General features: G+C 33.2%; 1 protein-coding gene across 1 annotated transcript; it reads left to right on the top strand.

The window, feature by feature from the left end:
* The first annotated feature begins 205 nt into the window (after nucleotides 1–205).
* Nucleotides 206–22,179, top strand: LOC147073166 (scavenger receptor class B member 1-like). The gene is made up of 10 exons (XM_085945265.1): nucleotides 206–404; nucleotides 2,173–2,264; nucleotides 4,455–4,618; nucleotides 4,904–5,045; nucleotides 7,483–7,677; nucleotides 10,769–10,896; nucleotides 12,892–13,169; nucleotides 16,084–16,202; nucleotides 17,135–17,260; nucleotides 20,859–22,179. Exons 1-10 carry the CDS (start codon nucleotides 314–316, stop codon nucleotides 21,108–21,110), a joined length of 1,587 nt encoding a protein of 528 aa, XP_085801391.1. The 5' UTR covers nucleotides 206–313; the 3' UTR covers nucleotides 21,111–22,179.
* Nucleotides 22,180–23,600: the final 1,421 nt, after the last annotated feature.

Below are 23,600 nucleotides of genomic sequence, written 5' to 3'. Positions count from 1 at the left end.
ATCTCTTACAAAGTTTTTCTAAAAAAAGTTATTTGTTTATATAATTTAAAATCTTATAATATAATTCTACTTTTTGGCTGAGTCATATACATTCTATTTCATTATGTTTCAACATACATCTTTAGAATCCCTTTCCTTGTTTATATATTTATATTTGACATTTGTGATATCGCTTCAAGTTTTTCTGATGTTACTGGCACATGTATAAATATATTGTGATGAAGATATAATTAGAAAAACAGTTAATTAATGCGTCTGTATAATTTATAATATATTATAATTATATAACGTTGTGAAGTGAAAACCTCTAAAAATGATGATGACAGATATTGACTTGAGATACAGTTCCACGAGTATTGTTAAAGTGAACAGAAAAGTGAAAAAAACACCATGCAGCTTAACAGGTATTTAATATTTAAGGGTGAAAATTAATCTCTCAAAAAATCAATTTAAAACAAATAAATGTCCCGAGGATTAAAGGAATACAAGTAACAGATAAATGAATAATGAGTTATGAGCAGTTCTCATAATATTAACACAGCAGTGACGAAGATTTCATACTTAGCTTACCTTCTTAACATTTCAATGATTAAAAAAAATAATGAAAAGATTAAATGCAAAACAACTGCAAAAGTAGTCAAAAGTCTTGATGTGAAAGTGAAATTTATTTATACAACTTTAAACTAAAATAAATTAAACTAAATTTAAACTATTTCTCCTAACAAAACGAAGACTTCAAACCCTAATATATCCTAAATATGTCTTTTGCAGATGCCTTGGTTTTACACTCACGGTGCGATTATGTCTCTAAGTAGGAATTGGATTTAACATTCACATACACATAAAAATATTGTTTCCAAGTCTATCAAATCTTCTACTAACGCATGCAAACAAAGAATTTGGATAATTCAAAGTCTTTTATTATGTAGTTTAATGATATTTGTCCTTGAGATCTCTGTCTGCTTCATTATATAAAACAATATAAATGGTTCCAAAGACAACGGATATCTACTTGTAACGACTTTGTTATTTTACGTACAGTGATCTCAGTTCGGGTAGCCTACTGGATAAAAGGGCCAACTAATAATGCCGTAGGTTTTTTAGCGCAAGTTCTATTCCCGGTTCAGCATATATTTGTTTGCGTTTTACTTTGGGTGAGTGTGCAGAGTGTCTGAAGGTGCAAAAAAGGCGAATAGAAATACAAAAGTTAAGTCAGGGTTTAAAAATATGTGTCAATTAAGTAGGGGTTCCCCAAAGTTTTACAAATGCTTTAAGGGTCAAAAATGGCCCAAATAAAATAGCATAAAACCTAAATCAAGGTTTCAAAATAGGTGCCAATTAGGTAAGGGTTCCCTGAAATTCTAAAATATTGAAGAAAATTATATATTATCTTTTTTATTTAGAACTACTGCAGCTTCACTAAACTGCGCTAAGTTGCATGCCTTAAAGTTCAGATCGCCCTGATGGTGGTTGACCTCAGATAGCTGATGACATTACAATGAGTGTGTGTTGACCACTTTCTTTCACCACAGATAACATTAAATTAAATAATATATATTTTAATGTAGGTACCCTTTTTGGTTATCAAAATTTAAAACCAACCAAAAGATTTCCAGAAGAAAAATATTGTTTTTATTTTATTTTATAAATAACAATTAATTTATGTTTTGTACTTTTCCATTTGAATCATTTTTTTCGACACAAGTTTCGGTTTTTGGCGCCATTTTTTGGTACAATTCACACTCACCAATGCCATCTGCACAACTGACATAGAATAAAGTTAATTAGCGTTTATATTTTAAAATTAATACATTAGAATATCGTAAAAACATTATTAGGTACTAAATAAAGAATTACCCAGGCCGTGATGCTCACTAAAATATTCACTATGAATTCACTCAACAAACTGTGCTATTTCACTAGATGTGAAAATTGGTAAACGTCAAAATGCTTTGCGCAGTATAATTCTTTTTTTTCCGGTTGTCGCGTGAAAATTCAGAACCTGCTGAACTTATTTGATCCATGCATTTAATCTTTCAACTTGCACGATAATTCGTGTTTATGCGTGCATTTTCTTGTTATGGGCGCGATAATAACTACTGTCAGCAGTAAATCCATGCACGTGTAAACGGGTATTATTGTTAAGTTTCATATAGTATTGTTTTATTTCAGGGTGTATCCTATGGGGCTGTGTTGGAATAGTTTTATTTGCTCTAGGACTTTCGTCGCTCGTGATAGATCCTGTTAGCATTATATTGAGAAAAGTGAGTACAATTTAATTAATAATAATTCATATTGTCAACATTTTTTAATTAGCTAAGGCTTAGACAGGACGCAGATATGGCATTCTTTTCAAGATCTACCATCAGGTAGGTAACCAATCATCAATATACAGGTATTTACTAACACAGGGTTTCCCAAACTATGTTCCACGAACACCAGTGTTCCGCCGAACCTGAATAGGTGTTCCGCGACCATTTGGAAAGGTTTTATACACTGCAACACATTTAAAGATCTTCTACTAAGTAGAAGTAAAATAAGTAGGACTAAAATAATTAAAGAATCTTCTTCATATTGAAAGGCGAGTGATGATCAATCTCCACTGAGCCCGGCGTGAGAGATCAACCAGCCAAGTGAGATAAACACACATTACAAACATGAACTAATTTCACTTCAAGCATACTAACATTTAATAATATATGATCTTGCCATACAATTTTTGATTATTGTCGATATTTGACATGTCCATAATTGCGCATATCAATATAAAAGTGGGTGTATTAAAAATACAAAAAGTCGCTAAAAGTGCCCTTAATTTTACGTCGAACACCATTTGGAATATACAACTGTAGATCGTCACATTGCCTTTAACCTGAGCGATAAGTAGGGGACTCACCGAAGATTCTAGCCTGGGGCCCGCTTCGGGATATGGGGGCCATGATCTAGGTACAGGCGGAGGACCATCTTTTCTCACATCGTCCACATGAAAAAAATGGGGTATATTGTTTTTACCTGACCGGCTGACAAGTCTTGTCAGTTTAACGACAGTTGCCAAAATTGACAGAATGGTTAGCCGCGCTAATAAATAACCTAAAAAATAAACTAAGTGTTCCGTTAAAATTTCCGGGTTTGCGAAGTGTTCCATTGTAGAAAAAAGTTTGGGAACCCTGGACTAACAAATGAACACTGTATCAGAAGAATATTTAATGGAATAGAATCACTGAAGTCTGACATAATAATTTCATTATTTCCCAAACATACTATGGATACATTTTAATATGGTTGAAAAATGAAATCTACCTGTTGTTATCTTCTTCTGCTGTATGTAGACGTCAGAATATTGCATTAGATATATGAATATTATACAGTTAAAAAGTCAATTCTTCATAATATATTAATTGAGTACAAAACTACTATTAAGTTAAAATTAAAATGGCTTCTCTCCAAGGCCTGAACAAAAACGATGCATAAGTGCGAGTGAGAAAGTATTTGGCACCCTTATAATCTCTGCCACACGCGCTAGAGTAAGATAAAAGGTTTCAGATGTGTGAGATGTTTTGCTATGGTGTCGCTGCTAAATCTTAGTTTGTTGCATAGCTAAGTGTCGATAACCTGCGAGCGCGTGTTGCTAAAATTGATATTTTTGGTCTTAAACATAAAGTCAGTAGTAAATATTTTTAGTTAATTAAGTATAAAAGAAGGTTCTGTGTGTTGTATTAAAATGTGGGAGCCGTACTGATAAGCAATAAGATGGTATTACGTTTCATAGGTAAGTCGATACATGTTTGTGATAATTTATTTGTATATTATTATATTTTTTAATATCAAGTGACCTAGTGTTTCTTTAAAATAACTTAAATTATGGATATCTTTACCTAATGGTTGCATTTTGACCGCTTAAAAATACTATATAACGTAAAAAATTGAAAATTATATTTCAATTCTGATCGTCTAGTGCGAGCACTTTGGGCGAACACTTGCGAAATGGTCTATGGTCTTAAACATTTGTATACGAATGCGTTCGCTCGCCCACAAACCAAACGCACGCCACGCAGCTTCATTTAGCAATGCAATGGGTGGCGTCTAGATGTATCTATAGTTTAAGCTTCTCTCCATTTTTGAAAATCACAGTCATTAAAATGTTCAAATTACCAATCAGTATCCACAGCATACATGATTCTCGAAGCTCCGTATATGGTTGTACTGAGCTTTCATAAGGTGACATGACTCGCTATCCTCAAGCAGCACCGGCAGAATACGAACGTCGAATATGCGGGATTTAGTTTTACTCATACATAATTTGGCATGTCAATACCGTTCAAATAACATGTACGCCAAACTATGTGCGCATTTAGAACCAACAATTCTGCACAAACATAGGTTGGCAATACGCGACTGTGTCGACTTTATTTTATAGATTTTAATTATATTTTTTTTTATTGTTTTTTTAACAGAGGTTAATTATGACTGAAGGTAGCTACATGGACAATATGTGGAAGGAGTGGCCCGTCAAAAACCTTCTAAAAGTCTATATATTTAATATCACCAATGGCGACAAATTTCTGGATGGAGTTGATGATAAATTGGCACTCCAGGAGATCGGCCCATACGTGTTCAGGTAAAACCTCTAAATCAAAAAAAAAATCACACTATAATTACATAGCTAAACCATTTCGTCACATGTCTAAATGAACTTTTATACTCGCAATAATAATGTAATAATTGTATGACTGATTTGAATAATAATTCCTTTGAGACCCCCTTTTAAAACTTCCGATTAATCGATTGCACGTGTAAATCACCGCTGTACATGGTTATAGAAACGTGCACGCTAGGAATAACGTGTAAGGACAGCCTTGATATTTAATTGATTATCTATTTAATATTATTATTTTATTTTTAGAGAGACTAGAAGAAATTTTAACATTACATATAATACAGATGGCACTATAACCTTCATCCCCAACTCGACAGTTGAATTTGCTCCAGAACTATCTATTGGCAGCATGAATGACACAATTTTAATACCCAATATGGTCGTATTGGTAAGATTATTTTAGTTAATGTACACTTAATTCACTCCAATATCGAAGAGTGGAGGTAGGCTATTAAGATCCACCATAAATAGTGCACATTAAACTTTGTTAGTCATAAACATTGTTAGTCATAGTCCAAAACCTCGAAACAGAGATTGTATATCTGGGATCGACCATCAGTGGAAAGGGCGGATGCGAAGCGGAAATAAGAAGGCGCACACATATTGCAAAAAATGCGATGACACGCCTTACCACTATATGGAAGGATCGGGGAATTTGGATTGCCACAAAAATGATGCTTGTGCAAACATTAGTGTTCTCGATATTTTTATACGGAGTCGAGTCGTGGATCCTGAAAGCAAGGGAACGGAAGGTAATTGATGCCTTTAAGATGTGGTGTTGGCGCCGAATTCTTCGTATTTCTTGGACGGAGCACAGGACGAATCAGTCAATCATCCAGAGACTGAAGATTAAGGAACGGCTCTCGACAATGTGTCTGAGAAGAATTCTGCAGTTTTTTGGACGTATTGTTAGGCGCGGACCAGACAACTTGGAGAGACTGGTAGTTTTGGGTGGCCTCCAGAGAAGGCAAAGCAGAGGAAGAGCGTCTGCGCGCTGGAGCGACCAAGTGAAAGAGATGACTGGGGGCACCATCCATTCTGCCCTGAGAGAAGCGGAAGATCGAGAAGGATGGAAAGTCTTTGTCGCTCAAAGGATGGCGAAATTCAAATGTGGTCACGATCCTCAGCAGTGTACGACCAAGAAGAAGAGAGTCATATGTATTTGTCTGTATTGAACTAAGACTACAATTTTATTTATAGATAATGTATGTTAGTTTTTAAAAATCAATTAAACTTTTCCTTAAGTATAATATAATAATTTTGATATATTTTGGGTGATACAACAAAATTGTGCACACTTTTGCATTCATATTTATTTGTTTTCGTTAGATTAAGAAAACAAATTACACATTATTATTGTTGGTTCATTTTTTAAATTCATTAAGCCCTGCCTGAACTGAACTATAATAGATAAAAAATATTATTCTATCTATAAAATATTCAAAGTTACGTGTGAGTTAAACGCATAATTTTAGATTTTTATAGATAGACGAGTATTTGCTGTTATGGCTTGGTTTTTGCACGGTTTAATTGAATTTTAAAAACTAATCGGCACCAACTGTAAATTTTAGTCTTCTTTCAATGAAAACAAAAACAAATACGTTTGACTGACAAAGTTTAGTGTGCACCACTGATGGCGGATCTTAACAGCTTACCTCCACCCTTCGCCACTGATTAATTATATATGTACTTACCTCTCCCTACTTATTGATCTAAATCCTTAGAACCCCAATGAGCCCGTTACCACCATTAGGTTGACTCATAGAAAAAATAATGTAATGTTTTCTCATAATATGGCCGAGGTACGCAGAACTTCTCGGTCCTTTCCTATTCGATTGAGAACTTCAACATTTTGTCACCCGGTCAGTCTAAGGAATTTTTAGGATGCGTCTATATAGTCATATCTCAAAAGCTTCAAGTCTCCGTGACATCTTTGGCTTAGCGCTCTTTATGTTATCGGTAAAAATGTTGTAAGGCTTGGCAGACGCGCAAATCCAACCAGATCCTACGATCTACGCCGACCGTCGTGACCCACGTCTTTACACTATAAGCAATTACACGCAACGATTCGATCCTGTTGGTCCTTGCTTTAGATTGGTTTAAAATAAACGCAGTGTTGTTATTATTAAAAATATAGATTGACCTAAAACTATTTCTTCGTTAGATTGGTGGCTACACTGAACAGTTTTCCCTCGCAATTTTACGTCAAACTTCAGTTGTCAAACCTAACCTCGCAAGCGGGCGGTAGCTTCGGATATTTTCGTACGTTTTCGGCAATATTCGCTTGAATCTTTGTGAATCGTGGCCAATGACATTATTAATGGACGACGCACTCAATACAGTAGCTAGCAAGTAAATTCGCGCATTCGCATGTATAGGTAGACGTCACGCAATTTCCATTATGCGATATCACGCATCGGGAATTTATAGCAATATGACCTTTATTGTAATGGCGTTAGAGCAGTGTTTCTCATGTCAATGTTCATTTGAGCGAACCCGTTCGAATCGAAACATTCGGCATACCCAACAAAAAGCATCAGGAATTTATAGCAATATCACCTTTATTGTAATGGCGTTAGAACAGATTATGCCATTCGGCAGACCCGACAATAAAGTGAGTGTCATTTTTTTTCCAGATGATTCGTCCATATTAATGTCATTGATCGTGGCAGACGAAAATATGATTGGTTCCAATTTTCTCACGATCGTTCACGATCCCGGAAAACCATAGATAATAGATTTTGGCAATCGTGGTAGACGATCGGGCCAGACGCAATTTGCCAATATAATTATTTGAGCATTATTATATTTTTTATGTTTTACAGATGGTTGCATCATTGTCCACAAATTTCTTAGCTACCATAGGCTTGGAAAGCATCATTACTGCGTCAGGACAAAAGTTCATTCAGAACATGACAGTAAAAGAATTGCTAATTACCGGACACGAGAGTGACTTCAGCAACTATTTCAAATACTCTAACGCCACACTGTTGAATTACAAATTTGGACTTTTAGAAAAGGTATGTAAAATAAATATATAACCTAGGCGGCGGGCACATACAATCGGGCGTGCGGGGCGCTCGCGCATATTAAATGTGAATCATCGAAAATACAACGTATTCAAATATGGCAGAGCACACCGGTTTTCACAAAGCGCTGTGCTCGCATGCCCCACGATTCACGCGTTGTTTGGCTTCTCGGCGGGATGAATTAACGAAAATACTACGTTGTTAAATGTGTCAAAGCCCATTGAACACGGAAGCAAAAGGGGCGCGCCCTATTTTATTTTATCCGGATGCGTTGTCGATAGACGGGCGCCTCCATTATTTTAATAACAAAGAAGTTATTATTTAGTTGCTGGGTATGCGATATATTGCTAGTAGAATTATGTCATCGTGAATATGAATTACAAGCCGCCGAGAAATAAAATAATAATTTTATTGCTTTGTTATGAGAGGCGCTGAAAATAATTATTATTTTGTGCTTCTCGTGCCACTTATTACATTGGTGAAGGATATTGCGCGGGTGGGAGGAGTGTCATTTCGGTTGTATTTACGCTTCACGGGCCTACTTCGCAGTGATCGCCCCGATCCGACGCTTTTGGTGGGCTTTATGCCTTACACTCAGCAGAATTCTAATCTACAGCTCTCGGGATTCGCACCAATGTCCACTGACTACTATGCTACGCATGTCTTATCTAATTGTAACAATGATTTTTGCAATACTCAATGAAGCGCTTTCTAAATTGCGTTACTTATTGGCAATCGGCTTTTGTATTTTAAATCAATGATTTAAAATTACCTTAATTATAATCGGTGTGTCAGGATCACTCCAAATTTCTGTTATGTTACGTACTTGCACTTGCTTATAATTTAAGAAACATTTTTTTTTATTCAACGAATAATTCACATGATTTAAGAATCTAACATTCTTTTATTGAACATATATAATTTTAAAGCACTGAGAAATATGTAACTACTAGTAAACATCATAGATAAGACATACATAGCATAATGCTCAGTGCACATGGGCGTGAATCCTGGGAGCATGGGTTCGAATCCTGCTGGGTGTCATTTTTTTTGCATCTCCATAGCCTTCTTCTACTCTTCGCCACTAAATAAAATGATATAGTCTCAAATTTATTTGTATTAAGGGGGAGAGGCATGCCAGCAGAGGCACCTAGCGAAAAAATACGAAGCTTGCAGCTTGAGATATTTTTTTGATAATTTACAATTATTCAAGCTTCAATATTGGGACCATACCTAAAATAAAATTTGATATAAATAAAAAGGATTTCAAGTTATACACATTTATATTTTTATGAAAATCGATATATTTTAAAATAAATATAAAAAATATTAAAACGATGAATTAGTCAAAAATCTAAACGTTCAAAAATTGAAAACTTAATAAACCAAATTTTAATAATAAATATGACCATAAATATAATATAATAATAACGTTATTCGAGACATAAATATGTAACAAATTCACATTGTTTTTACAATTGTAAATTTATATTTGTCTTTAAAAAAAATCATTTTAATGTTTTCAGATATATATTTATTAGTTAATACAGTTGAAATTGTAAATTATCAAAAAAATGTCTCAAATAGCAAGCTTCATATTTTTCCGCTAGGTGCCTCTGTTGGTATAAGGATCCCCCTTAAAGTAGAATTATTAATAGTAGACCATTGTCATATTGAGAAACACTGTTGGTAGGTCACTCTGCCTAGCCAAGATGTGTCTAGTTTGCTTAAAAGTTTGGCCAAACTGCGTACCTACTGAACGACATGATCACCCATCCCAACAATGTTGGATTTTAGAGTTCAGTGACATGAAAAAAAAATTATTACCACTGATATAAACAATGTAAAAATATTTTACTGTAAGAGTGTGAAACAGATTGAACAATTTGACAAAATGGACACCACCCGTCGAAGGATGTTTCTAACAGCCCATAAATTAACGTTATAGCACCTGTACACGTGCATGGATTTACTGGCAGCAATAGTGTGTATTTTAAACTATCGTGACAGTAACTGTTTATCAGTGACGTCTCATGGGGGTAGGCAGATTGAGCGTCGCTTGGGGACGGCAGTTACTCGAAGGGCGGCAAATCGAGGAGAATCATTTAGAATACATTTATTTAGAAATAGCGTTTACCTAAATATATAGAATATATTATAGTATATAGAAGTTTACCTCCGTTAGTTAGTTTCCGACCATGTCTGATCCTAATAAGATCATATTGACCACCACAGAGTGGAAGTTTGTATTAACAAAATTTTGTTTTTACGAGAAATGGATGTCAGCGATTTGCTCAACCTATTAGGTCCATACTCTGACTCATAGACAAATTGTAAAAAATATGTGTACTTGCCAGACCCAGGATTCGAACCTGGGACCCACGACGCTTAAGCCGCGAGGCCATCGCGGGTGCCTAAACTTAGTAATAACGAAAATATATTTCCATTAAAAAATTCAGTTCACTGGTTTTGTCGGGTTCGCGATATCTAGTTTACTTCCGTTGACTTTCGACGTCCTTGGTGACCAGAAACGACACATGCAGATTTGCGAATAATTAGTCTGATATTTATATATCGTAATAATACATCCATACAACAAATTTCTTAGATATTGGACTCATAAGGGATGATAAAAATAATGTATAAAAAATGAGGCGGTGCCTAGGGGCGGCATTTTATCTAGGGACGTCACTGCTGTTTATATGTAAAAGTGCTGACTGTCTCTCCAATCTCATTCTTCAAAAGTAAGCGAGACGCGATGTTGTCATTTTATGGTACTATTTGACAGGTCGTAAAAATCGGTTAACATCAAAATGAGTCTCTCCGCGGTGTATTTCGTTTTTTTGCTGGCAGGTTCACCAGTATCGTTCTACTGCGCAGGCGCAGATCGAAAAAATCTGTCGCATGAAAATTCAAAAGCTTCCGAACTTTTTTGATTCAATAATACATGTTTAAACGAACATTTTCTTGTTATGGCCCCGATAATACTTACTGTCAGCAGTAAATCCATGCACGTGTAAACGAGGTATCAGTAAACGAGTTATTTTTTTTTTTAAATATTTTTCCGTTATGTTTGTTACAGCTTTATAATACTGGAGACGAAATAATTACAATTAATATAAATGAACCAACTGTAGAGCAATATACAATTGAAGATTGGGAAAAAATTCCACAAGTTAAAGCCGATGGCACAGAATGGAACGACACTAGGTATTTACAAAAATTATAATTATATTCAAGTATGAAAGAGTACTTACGCTGCTCATGTATCCGGGACCAATATAAGCCCAGTCGCACATTGAAAATCTTCTTGACTGAGGGACTTGAGGCCATGCCGGGACAGTGACAGTGTATATATAAAATAATAAATAAAATTAAAAGCCTTTTTATTTCTTACAAACAAAAGTAAATGACAGTTAAATGACATCTAATGAATATATATATAACCTATGAATGTATCTATTATGTATATATATATCTATCTATGGTTGTATTATCTACTTATTTTCTAGTTTATATAATATTAATTATTATTATTTTTTATATTTTTGGATAATACGAGTACATATTATATATTTATTTTTGTATATAATACTATTAGATAATGTATATAAATTGGACAATAGTATGTAATTAGTTTGTTTGGTTTGTAAGAACCCCTCTTCGGGTGAAGGCCTCCTCCAAAGTGTTAATTTCTAGCCTCTCTGGTTTCTTTCTCCATACCCGTTTGATTTATATCGGCTGTATCAGTGTATATATCGGCTTATAATATCGTGGGTCCCAGGTTCGAATCCTGAGTCTAGCAAATACTTATACTGTTTTTCAATTTGTGTTTGGAGTCAGAATATTTCCGACCATGTCCGATCCTAATAAGATCATATCTACAGATCATGTTTTTACGATAAATGGATGTCAGCCACTTGCTCAAACTAATAGGTCCATACTTTGACTCGTACACAAATTGAAAAACAATATGTGTACTTGCCAGACCCAGGATTCGATCCTGGGACCAACGTCAAATAGAAGTCGCAGGAGTCATAAAATGGACCTAATAAGTTGAACAAGCCCCGCTTCTCGTTAAAAAAATCTGTTAATAGAAAACCTCCACTCTGTGGAGGCGCATAATATTATGATCTTCCCCATTGGAGACCGAGTTTATTTTTGTACATAGAATACAAAATTGACTTCCATCAATCAAATATTAATAACTCAAAAAGTATGTGTTGGAATCATTTGATTTTTTTAATATAAATAAAAAAAGGATGCTCTAATATGATTTGAAAGACATAAAAGAAAAAAAATATATTTAAAGCGAGATAGGGAGGTTCAAAGTTCAATAAAAAAAAAACTTTCATTTATTTTTCTTCAGAATTTTAAGTTTAGTGCTAAATAAAAAACCAATTACGTCATAATGATTTAAAAAACTGCTTGTATTATATAAGGTAATATATTTTCTTATGATTACTCATAAAATATCTGAAAATTATTGACAAATGCCGTACTTTTCGCATTTCTAGCAATAAGTGAAATTTCGCAAACTTATTCTGAAATTTCAAAAGTTATGATTTTTTGTCCCGATCTTCATAATACAATTGATAATGTGTAACAAAGCTATTCCGTGTATTATCCTGTATCCAAAATCACTTCCAAGGTTTGTAAATATTTTCACAGATGCTAATTATTGACGCCGATAAAAAAAAGGTCAATATCTTTGATATTTTTATTTTTGAGCTGATTTTTATTTCAGACACATGAATACGTAATTTTATTCTGGGCAGGGAACTGTTTGACGAAATATTGAACTAAAGATTCAATCAACAGATGTCACAAACAGAAAATTTAAAAAAATATTTAAAATGTTGTACTGTTTTTTTTATATGACATTTTTAAAATCCAATATTTATACCAGTTGGTAAGAATCCCTGCTATCTTATATATTCACTCTGTAGCGAACTTATTTCTTAACACATTTAATACCAGAAATCTTCAATAAATGCCCTAATATACTGTAAAAAAAAACACTTAGATGTACATGTTCAAACACGAGAATTTCTCGTGTTTGGATGCCTATGGGTTAAGATCGGACATTGGCACGTTTGGTGACGTAGAGGTACGACGCCTCTACGATAATAAAATCAACAGTCTTATTTTAATTTTCCACATAAATCCATCCATTTAAACAATTTATTATTTTAATTTTTCCAGATTACCATGTGATACAATAAACGGGTCATATCAAGGTGATATATATCATCCAAAGACAGACCTCGGCCATACGATCAGCATCTACCACAAGTCGTACTGCCGCCCCTTGGTATTCGACTACTCAGGGACCATGTTGCTGGAGTCAGGTCTCGAGGGAAACATTTACGAGCTGCCACAAAGAGCTCTTTCGTGCAACAACCCTGATAACGCTTGCCATTGCAACAATACTGGCAGAGACCTGCCGTCAGGAATCACGGACGTGTCAACATGCTTTAATAGTGGGTATAATACTTTCAAGACGACCTCCATCAAAATAAAAACATTTCTTTCCAACTCTTTGAGGGTTCATTTACAATTTGTTTATGCTGGCAAGTTTCTACGTCAAGAGATATGTGTTATGATGAAATGTAGTGCAGGTGTATGAATGCAAAACTCGCTCTAAGAATGCCAAAAGGAAGCCGATTGGCTAAGAGCAAATATTGCTCAGACAGTGCGGGAAGCCATGACTTTTTTTAACCTTAACCCATCATCAAAGCAAATTTGAGTGCATGGTGATTTTAGTGTTGGGTAACTGCTCCTAAGACATTCCCAGTCATAAAAAATATGCTTCACAAGCAAATGTGGGTTCCCGTGGTACACCCGATTAAGACCGGGTGTGGCTTAATGGGTTCATTAACTTCAATGTGTATTAGTTGACTGTTATATCATACTTATATACTGGAACAAATTAACCTTGAAATTGCGCAGTAAATTAAATTATTGTTTTTTTCCGACCATGCCCGATCCTAATAGGATCATATGGGCCTCCACAGAATAGAAGTTTGTATTAACAGATTTTCTTTTTACGAGTAATGGATGTCAGCCACTTGTTCAACCTATTAATTAGGTCATACCCTGCCACACACAAATTGAAAAACAATATGTGTACTTGCGATCTAAACGATCAAAAAAAAAATTGTATTTGATAGAAATAATACTGAAATGTCATTTTGACACTCATATTGATTTCCATAGTAACGCACGTATATATTAATGACATCCTAGGAACCAATAATAGTGGATTGGATTACGGATTTCTTCCAAAATAACTTTTCATACAAAACGGAATTAACTGAAAATAAATTTAATTCTACTTAAAAATGACTAAAAGTATTAAAAAAATGCATTGGCACCGTGTTCTGATATATTCAAAAAGTTTAAAATGTCTAGCTAGTCGGGAAGTTAGTAAAAAATCGATTGCAAGATTTTTACTGGACAAACAACCACCGGAAAAATAAGAATACGACATAATAAAAACGTTGTAATAAAATATGACAAACTACCATCAATAGCCGCCGATAGCTGCCTTGTGTATAGAAGAGATGCGCTGAAGCGTTTTACATCGTTTTCTCTGTCTCGTCGTCGCTTTAACTATGTCATTATGTGATAAGTTTATAATACTGCTTTCTATAGAAATAAAAATAAATAAATTTACCGAAACGGGGAACTTTTTCAACCATTACTAATAATTATTCAATGTGTAATCATCTGACATACTTTGAAACATATATTATATCCATGTATGTATTATAATATACCTATAGCATTAACATCATTATGTTATTTTTTATATTCTTATCAATTATGTATTATGACATATATGGTAAATATCATAATGTGGTTCGTGATTATAATTAAATTATTCCAGTGTTCTTTTTGACATTATTAAATTTCTGATAACTGCAAGATGAGTAAGGGGATTCGCACTGCGTCCGGTTTTCGAGACAAGGATAATAATTGTAATATTTTATTATTATATTAATTATTAATTTAGAATTTTATGATAAACAAACGGCTGAATCTGTTTTATTTTTCGCTGGAAATTTAAAACAAACTTCTAGTGTTCTTTTTTTAAGGCGTTTAAATGGCGTATTTCAAAAAAATACTACCTTATTCTTAGGTCAATAATTATTATAAAGCAAACATTATTCGTAGAATGTTTATCACATTTAAATGTTCAAAGACATAGCTTATAATCAGTATCTTTAAAATTATCCTTTTAAATGTGTAAATCTCAGTGGCGAAGGGTGACTTTTGGAAAGAGGTAAGCTGTGGAGATCTGATAAAAAGAGCACACTTGTCAGGTATACTTACGAGAATAGTACTACTAATGAATAGGTACACACTAATAAATGACAACGACACACTAATTCAATGAAACTTCAAAAACTCATTGACGACATAAAAATGAGCGATGTGTTTAAATTATGTATTTTTCAAAAGATGTATACCCATCAAAAATCATTAGATAAAATTTATTTGTATTTATAAAAACAATCTAAACTTACTTATTTATTAATATTCGATTAAACGTCGTTGAAATTATTTTTTTAATTATCTAATTATTAATGATTTTGGACAAAGTGCGCAGTCGTGACAACAATATTATGCGCGAATGTTTTAGGCTCTGCGATAGGAGCTTACCTTATTTCGTACAAATCAGCAGACTTGCCGATGTTACGAGACGTAAAGTCCATACGAAAAAAAATCAGAATTATTTCACACATAATCGGAAATTTATTTACGTCGAGACGTCGCGGCGCTTATTATTTATTTACGGCGCGGCGCGCTGTGGTATATTTTTTAATACTTTGCAGATTGTTTTGTAAACTCTGTAATACTGTAATACATTCCTACATATACGACATCTCTCGTTGGCAAAATAAATTATTTTTATATAACATAAAATAATGAAGTGATTAAGTATATAAATATGTCAATATGCAATTAAAAAATATTTTTCTTAAGAAGGTAGGCTTTAAATAATCGCCTACTATGGAGTCCTCGCCACTGGTAAATCTTGCCCATTTTTTGAATAATAAAATGCCTAATTCTTGTCAAACTTGGGATCACAGAGATTATCAATACAATACAATACAACTTACATGAAACCAAAACAAATACGTATGACTAACAAAGGTTGGTGTGCATTATGTATGGCGGATCTTAACAGCATACCTTCACCCTTCGCCACTTGAATCCGTAGGGGGGAGCGATAATGTTGTTGTTCTATTTTATAATTTGTCTACCTATTTACTGTTTATAATGTTTTTCTAGTCATCTGCTCCAAAGAAAATTGCCACTGTTATCAACACATTACACAATTTTAATATCTATATTTTTGTTTTTAATTTCGAATTTCATTGTTTTCAGACATGTCTATAGGATTATCCTTGCCTCATTTTTATAATGGCGATATATCTCTACTGGAAGAATTCGAAGGACTGAATCCAAATGAAGAAAGCCATTCTGGTTTCTATGTCCTACAACCAGTGAGTAATAATACTAATATATTATTATTGTGTAGGTATGCATTTTTAATACAGTTTGATTTTTTTCACCCTAATTTAAAAATCCACGTTGACCTCGTTGGTAGAGTGACCGTCTCCATAAGTGAATAAAAAAAAATCATGTTGTGTTGGCAATGTGTATTTTGATCCAGCACAATGACCTAATGGGTTGAGTGAATGGTTACATGTAAATTGTACGTAAAACATTTCACTGTGGCACAGTTCGCCGTGAGTTTTCTATCGGAAAAGAGTTGACCGTATACTATACGGTCTCCAATTTTAATAGATTCAACATGAACATTAATCAATTTTCATAGCTGATTTTGGCAAAATTCATGAATTCAAGAATGAAAACCTAACCTAACCTAACAAATAATCCAGTATATCGGCTATTTTCTAAATTTGTTTGCTGCTGGCTTCCTGTAAAGTATAAACCGACAAGTACCGTGTTTTATTTAGACATGAATTTTATGTCAGTACAATTATACGACCCAAAGAGGTTGGACGCTCTTTATTATCCGGCCATTTATATTTCCAATACATTTCACGGTGAAGTGTGATACGGCGAACTGCATATGTACAAGTTTCCGGACACGCTAGAAGCCACGGTACTATACGACCCAAAGAGGTTTGACGGTCTTTAATATAAGTTTCCGTACACGATTATACTGACGTACCACTAGTTTCAACATTTTTCTATGTTTTTTCTGGCTTGTGTCTGTGTGTTCAAAATTATATTTTTTTAATATTGAATATAACATATTCCTTAACAATAATTTAAGTTCATCCTAAATTTCTCTAAGCTCGTAGCTTCTTACTATCACATCCATATGGTAACGCAATTAGTGTTTCCATAAGGTTGTTCTCTGGATGGAATATTCTACCAATACTTACCATTACTTTTTAATTTACAGGATATTGGCATGTCAATAAAAGTTACGTCCAAGATTCAATACAATCTCATGGTGAGAAGGATAAGATATATTAAAAAGGCGAAACTATTCAGCGAGATGAACGTACCAATTTTTTGGGTCGACAGAGTAAGTCATTTACCTTATTTTATATTATTTTTTGAGCACCGTATCATAGACGAGTCAGGGTTAAAAGGGAATCCGTAAAAGCTGACATTTTTTTTAAATATCTAATATATAAAAATCAATATTTGTTTGTTTGTTTGTCCGTATTTTATGCGCTGCCATACCGTTCATCCGATTGCAATAAAACTTTGTGAACTTATTGCTTGCACTTTCGCGAAGAGTATAAGCTATATCTTATATATAAAAATGAATGTCTGCCTGTCTGTTCCGTATGCGTTCCTATACCATTCATCCGATTGCGATGAAATTTTGGTAAGTGGTTGTATGCACACCTGCAAAGGTTTCTGAATTAGAAAAATCATCATCTTCTTCTTCTTATTCATTCTATTTTCTTTTATTCGTATAGTTCCTATACCATTCATCCGATTGCCACAAAGCTTTCGTCAGTTGTTGTACGCACACCCGAAAAGGTTTCTAAATTAGAAAAACCATCTTTTTCTTCTTCTTCCTCATTATATCTTATTTTATTCGTGTGGTTCCTATCCTATACCATTCATCCGATTGCGATGAAACCTTCGTCAGTTGTTATGGTAACACCCGCAAAGGTTTCTGAATTAGTAAAACTATCTTCTTCTTCTTCATCATTATATCTTCTTTTATTCGTATGGTCCCTATACTATTCATCCGATTGCGATGAAACTTTCGTCAGTGGTTGTGCCAACATCCGCGAAGGTTTCTGAATTAGTACAACTATCTTCTTCTTCTTCTATTCTATATTTTTCTATTCGTATGCGTTCCTATTCCATTCATCTGATTGCAATTAAACTTTCGTCAGTATTTGTCCCAACACCCGCGAAGGTTTCTGAATTAGTACAACCATCTTCTTCTTCTTATTCTTCTATTCTATCCTCTTCTATTCGTATGCGTTCCTCTAACATTCATCCGATTGCAATGAAATTTTGATCAAGTGTTGTGCTCACGCCCGCAAAGGTTTCTGAAATGGTACGACTATTTTCTTCTTCTTTTTCTTCTATTCTATCTTCTTCTATTCGTATGCGTTCCTATACCATTCATCCGATTGAAATTTTGACGAATTGTTGTGCGCACGCCCGCAAAGGTTTATGAATTAATACAACCATTTTCTTATTCTTCTATTCGTATGCGTTCCTATACCGTTCATCCGATTGCAATGAAACTTTGGTGAGTTGTCGTCCGCATGCCCACAAAGATTTCTGAATTAAAAAATCATCTCCTTCTTCTATTCGTATGCGTCCCTACACCATTCATCCGATTGCGATGAAACTTTTGTCATTTGTTGTGCACACACCTGCAAAGGTTTCTGAATTAGTACAACCATCTTTTTCTTCTTCTATTCGTATGCGTTCCTATACCATTCATACGATTGCAATGAAACTTTGGTGAGTTGTCGTGCGCATGCCCACGAAGATTTCTGAATTAGAAAATCATCTTCGTCTTCTATTCGTATGGTCCCTATACCATTCATCCGATTGTGATGAAACTTTTGTCAGTTGTTGTGCGCACACCTGCGAAGGTTTCTAAATTAGTATTATACAAAATACAAAGTTTATTGTTTGTTTGTTCCATCCAATTTTGGTTTTTTTTACTACATATTAATAACATTAATATCGTTTGCATATTTTGGATTCGATTTTAAATTATTAGTGTTCTTTTGTTTGACCTTTACTCTTATTAGAATTATTGTCTATTGTCATATTGTATTACACAGATATTTTGATATTAAAAAAATAATTACCTCTTATTATTTTTTAAATATCTAAGATAAATATAACCACGAAGCGACCCTGTGCGAAGCCGGGTACTTCAGCTAGTAGTACATAAAAATAGATTTAACATTATTAAGTAACATATTTCTAAGCAATTAAGTATGTGTATGTTTAGAAACATCGAGGAATGCAGTTGACAGTAATGAACATCATCGCCTACTACGCACTGTTAAGTTTGTTTCTATCAAAGTATTTAAAATTTTCTATTCCATTTTATTGATTCAATGTAAGATGAATACATCATAACCATAAATATACGTAGATAATTTTAAAACACCGGCTGTGATAAATATAACATAACCACTAGAAAAAAACTTTTTGAAAAATAACCGATACCCAGCAGGATTCAAACCCGCACCCCCTGACTAGGGATTGCAATACCGAATGAATATATCAATACCAGTATTTCGGTCTTTTTATTGAATACCGGTATTAATACCGGTAGTCGTGAAAACATATTATAGAATAATTACAAGATAAAAAGAACATTTTATATACAACGTTTTTAAATTTTCTGTTGAATTATTATGCTCAATATGCTCAACTTTTACTTGATATGAAGTAAATAAAAAACAAACAAAAAACAAATATAGAGTACTGAAATGTCATTTTGACATTTCATTTTGATTTCCATAGTAACGCACGTATATATTAATAATGCAGTTGCTAGGACCACCTCCTTAGCGACCAATAATAACCTTTTACTTTTCTGAAATAACTTTCCATACAAAACAGAATTAACTGAAAATGAATTCAATTCTGCTTAAAAATGGCCAAAAGTATTAAAAGAATGCATTGTCGTCGTGTTTTGATATATTCTAAAAATTTCAAATATCTAGCTAGTCGGGAAGTTAGTTAAAAATTTCAATCGACCAATACAAATCTTGGACAAACAAGAAAAATTTGTACTGGACAAATAAGAATACGAGCTAATAAAAACGCTGCTTTCTGCTTCTGCTTAAAGACGGCTAAAAATTTAAATAATGCATTGGCATCGTGTTTTGGTATATTCTAAAAGTTTCAAATGTCTAGCTAGTCGGGAAGTTAGTTAAAAATCCTGGACAAATAACCACCGGAAAAACAAGAATACGAGCTAATAAAAATGTTGTAAAAAAAGAAATACCTATACTGACAAAGTTCAGTGTGCACTATTTATGTCGGATCTTAACAGCCTGCCTCCACCCTTTACCACTGACAGCTTCTTCTTTAGATCATGAACAAGATCCAAGATCTAAATCAAATAATTTATACTGTGTTTGGTATGTGTGGATATTGGTGACAAGTAGAATATTTTGTAGTGGTTGAACAATTTTCTTGTAATTTCAAGTCTGTCTATGAAAGTATGTAGTCTTATTTTTTTGCGTATACGGAAATTTGTACAAAAAGAGTTCACCGCAGGACACTTATTCGTTCGCGGCGGTACGTGAAACACGAGTTTGTGTAACATTTAATCAAATGACGAGGTCTTCGCTGAACATTTCACCATGGATTATATTTGTACGTATGCTACAACATGTGGCGAATTTTATGAGATGTCTTTACTAGGTTAAGTTAGGGTTAATCTTATTGGAACAGTACTATTTGCAAACTATCGCCGCATTTTGTACGATACGTACAAATGTATTCCACGGTGAAATGTTCAACGAAGAACTCGTCATTTGATAAATTGTTATACGAACTCATGTTTCACGTACTGCGGCGCACGAATAAATGTCCCACGATGAACTGCATACGTACAACTTACATGTAGCCATTTTTTTTAGATATATACGTTAATATTTTTCTTTCATTTCCAGAGCACTGAGGACTTACCAGATTACTTCGTGAAAGATGTATTTGTTATGTACAAATATTTTCCAATTGTATTCATAACCGCGAGTTGGCTAGCGGTCGCCTTTGGCTTTGTGTTAGTCTTGTTTTGTATTTTTGTATCATACTTCAGCTTTTGTAGGAAAAGAAAGACTGTGTATGACGAAGAAACCTTTCGATATTTGTCTCTTATGAGAAAGGAACATGAGAAAAACAAAGAAATGGAAAATGGATTTTGAAAATCTTCAGCGTGTTGTAATAAAAAAGAGGTTATCAAATTAGTACCTACTATGAATTTTTTCATAGCAGTCATTTTTTCTGATTCCCATTCAAAATATACATTTGTATTCAGTATGGTTTTGCACATCATCATGAAAAGATTCACTGTTATATAGCATAAACAAATTGTTAAAATTTATTAAGTACACTAATAATGAATCAATTCGAGCTACGTTTCTGGCACCACGTGAAATTTATGGTCAAAATAATCGAAACAATTTATAGTTTAATTGGAAATTTCAAATGATAATTTGTGTGATATCCGACCCGTCAAAATCGATGTTATGTATCAAACTGTTGATTAAAATTCACAACAATCAATATTACACATCGTTCTCAAGAACTTGGACTTTCTTATGGCACTACACGTAATATTCTTCATAAAGATTTGCATTTGAAGGCGTATAAAATACAATTCTCACAATAACACCATATGCTGAACTTTTGCTGATGGAGCTTTATAAAACTTGAAACACAGCCATTATTTCATGAAAAAATCATCTTCAGCGATGAAACTCATTTTTGGGCAAATTAAAAATGTACATATATCTCTTATTTGATAACATTTTAGTTATCCCCATTGAAATTTTAAAACTAAAATATGCTTTTATTATACTGAGATGTTTAAGATTGCATTTGAATATAATATGTGATATATCAAAATAGTGATAGCCATTTATTTATGATATGGGATCAGTGTTGCCATATTTTTCTATGCCGATTATAGTACGAAGGCGTAAAAGTTATAGTATTTCTAAAAAATATAAAGTACAGGAACATTTTTCGTCTTGAATCCTTTAAAATTATAGTATTTTAGTTTGGTGTAAAATTGTATTTTACATTTTTCGCGGAATTGAAATTATAGTATTGTACTATAATTATAGTACGGTTGGTATCACTGTATAGGATAGGCCTTTAGCTTAATTCACATAGATTTGATGCACACACATTTTATTTAGAGCAGGGAACACTGAATTAATGGGAACTGAAATACCTAACGAGTGTGGAGTAACAGGCAACCGATCTTGAGTGTGGAAGAATATGGGATAAACTTAAACACGACGTGTCAAGAATACGTCATTATAAACTTGCCTTCCGTTCTGACAACTGCTTTTGGTTTATGCACTGACACTCATTCAATACCGATGTATTTTAAAGTTGCAACACACACTATTACACGTCTATATGTGTGTGTCATTTTCGTATGATACTTACACATTCAAATCCCTGCTTCAAATTTTTGTGTATTGCGGTATAGCCTATCTGAATTATATTTAATAATCTGTTCTGTGGTAAGATCCCAATAACGTTAGCAAAAAACCTTTAATTGCAATTAATAAATTAAATTGTGTTTCAATTCGATGTAATGGAAAAATAATTAAGGTTATCCTTGAATAAGTTTTTAATAAAAAAAAATACTCATAAGATAAATAAATTATTAATTATTAGAATAACCATTAAAGTTGTACCTAATAAAGATATAAATAAAGTAAGTCAAGCTAAATTATTATTTTTAACTTTTATTATGTACTTAAGTACTTAAATATTGTTAACATTATTTTTTATATCTATAATTTGTTATTTTGTACATTTTCTTTATATTCCACTATATTTACACGTTAGCTTATACAAGTTATAGATAGGTACAATATTTATTTTTGTATACATATAATTTTAAAATGAAAACATAATATGGTCGTTTTATTGTTTGTACATGGACCTTTAAGTTGAACATTGTTCTACGCTAAATAAAATGATAAAAATAAACATTATTTACACACAGAATTCCATCAAATATTATAAATTAAAATAGTCATTGTAGGTAACCAACGATCGAAATGGAAAAGTTTACGAACCTGAGCGCTCGACAGTTTTATGAAGATATTTACATAGTTAACAAATTTTACGTGAATTTCATAAAAATAAGTGTGTTCGATTTTCTATTATATGTTTTGTCTAGCTCAGATGGTCAAATTACTTTTTCCACGAGACAGAGCGATAATTTTACCAATTTCACGAACAGGAACGGCGCTCCGGTACGCTCCGGTCCATTTCGAGCCACGTAGCTAACATATTTTATTTGATTTTTTATTGATACGTTTCCTGGTTACTTCTATTATTTAGAAAAAAGGATGTTTTTCTTCTTTACAATAAATGTGGTAAAATTGTTTCTATTTATATAACATTAGATTTATAAATTCATTGGTAAAACTCATTTAGTACATTTTGATTTCAGTTTTACCCGAATTTAATAAATTATTACAATATCAGAAATTATAAATAGTGTCAGTTTATACAGCAAACATTAATCACAGTCCATTTTTTTTAAATTTAAATGTCACTTAATGAGGTTTACCGATAAGTTGAGAAAATAATAGGTAGGCTGTTAATATTCTACATACATTCTCCTTAAACTCGTCAGTCATTCGTATTTGTTTTTATTAAACTAA

The sequence above is a fragment of the Rhyacophila brunnea genome, unplaced genomic scaffold (assembly GCF_057557595.1).
Source record: "Rhyacophila brunnea isolate RB1 unplaced genomic scaffold, BYU_Rbru_1.0 scaffold_18, whole genome shotgun sequence".
In the NCBI taxonomy this organism is placed as follows: domain Eukaryota; kingdom Metazoa; phylum Arthropoda; class Insecta; order Trichoptera; family Rhyacophilidae; genus Rhyacophila; species Rhyacophila brunnea.
The sequence above is the reverse complement of the archived record's forward strand: the minus strand, read 5'-3'. Positions and strand labels throughout refer to the sequence as shown.

Coding starts and splice junctions, on each gene's coding strand:
- LOC147073166 (XM_085945265.1), top strand. CDS start 314: ATGATGATGACAGATATTGACTTGAGATACAGTTCCACGAGTATTGTT. Junction 4,619..4,903: donor ATCGGCCCATACGTGTTCAG/GTAAAACCTCTA, acceptor TTTTATTTTTAG/AGAGACTAGAAGAAATTTTA. Junction 13,170..16,083: donor CGTGTCAACATGCTTTAATA/GTGGGTATAATA, acceptor CATTGTTTTCAG/ACATGTCTATAGGATTATCC.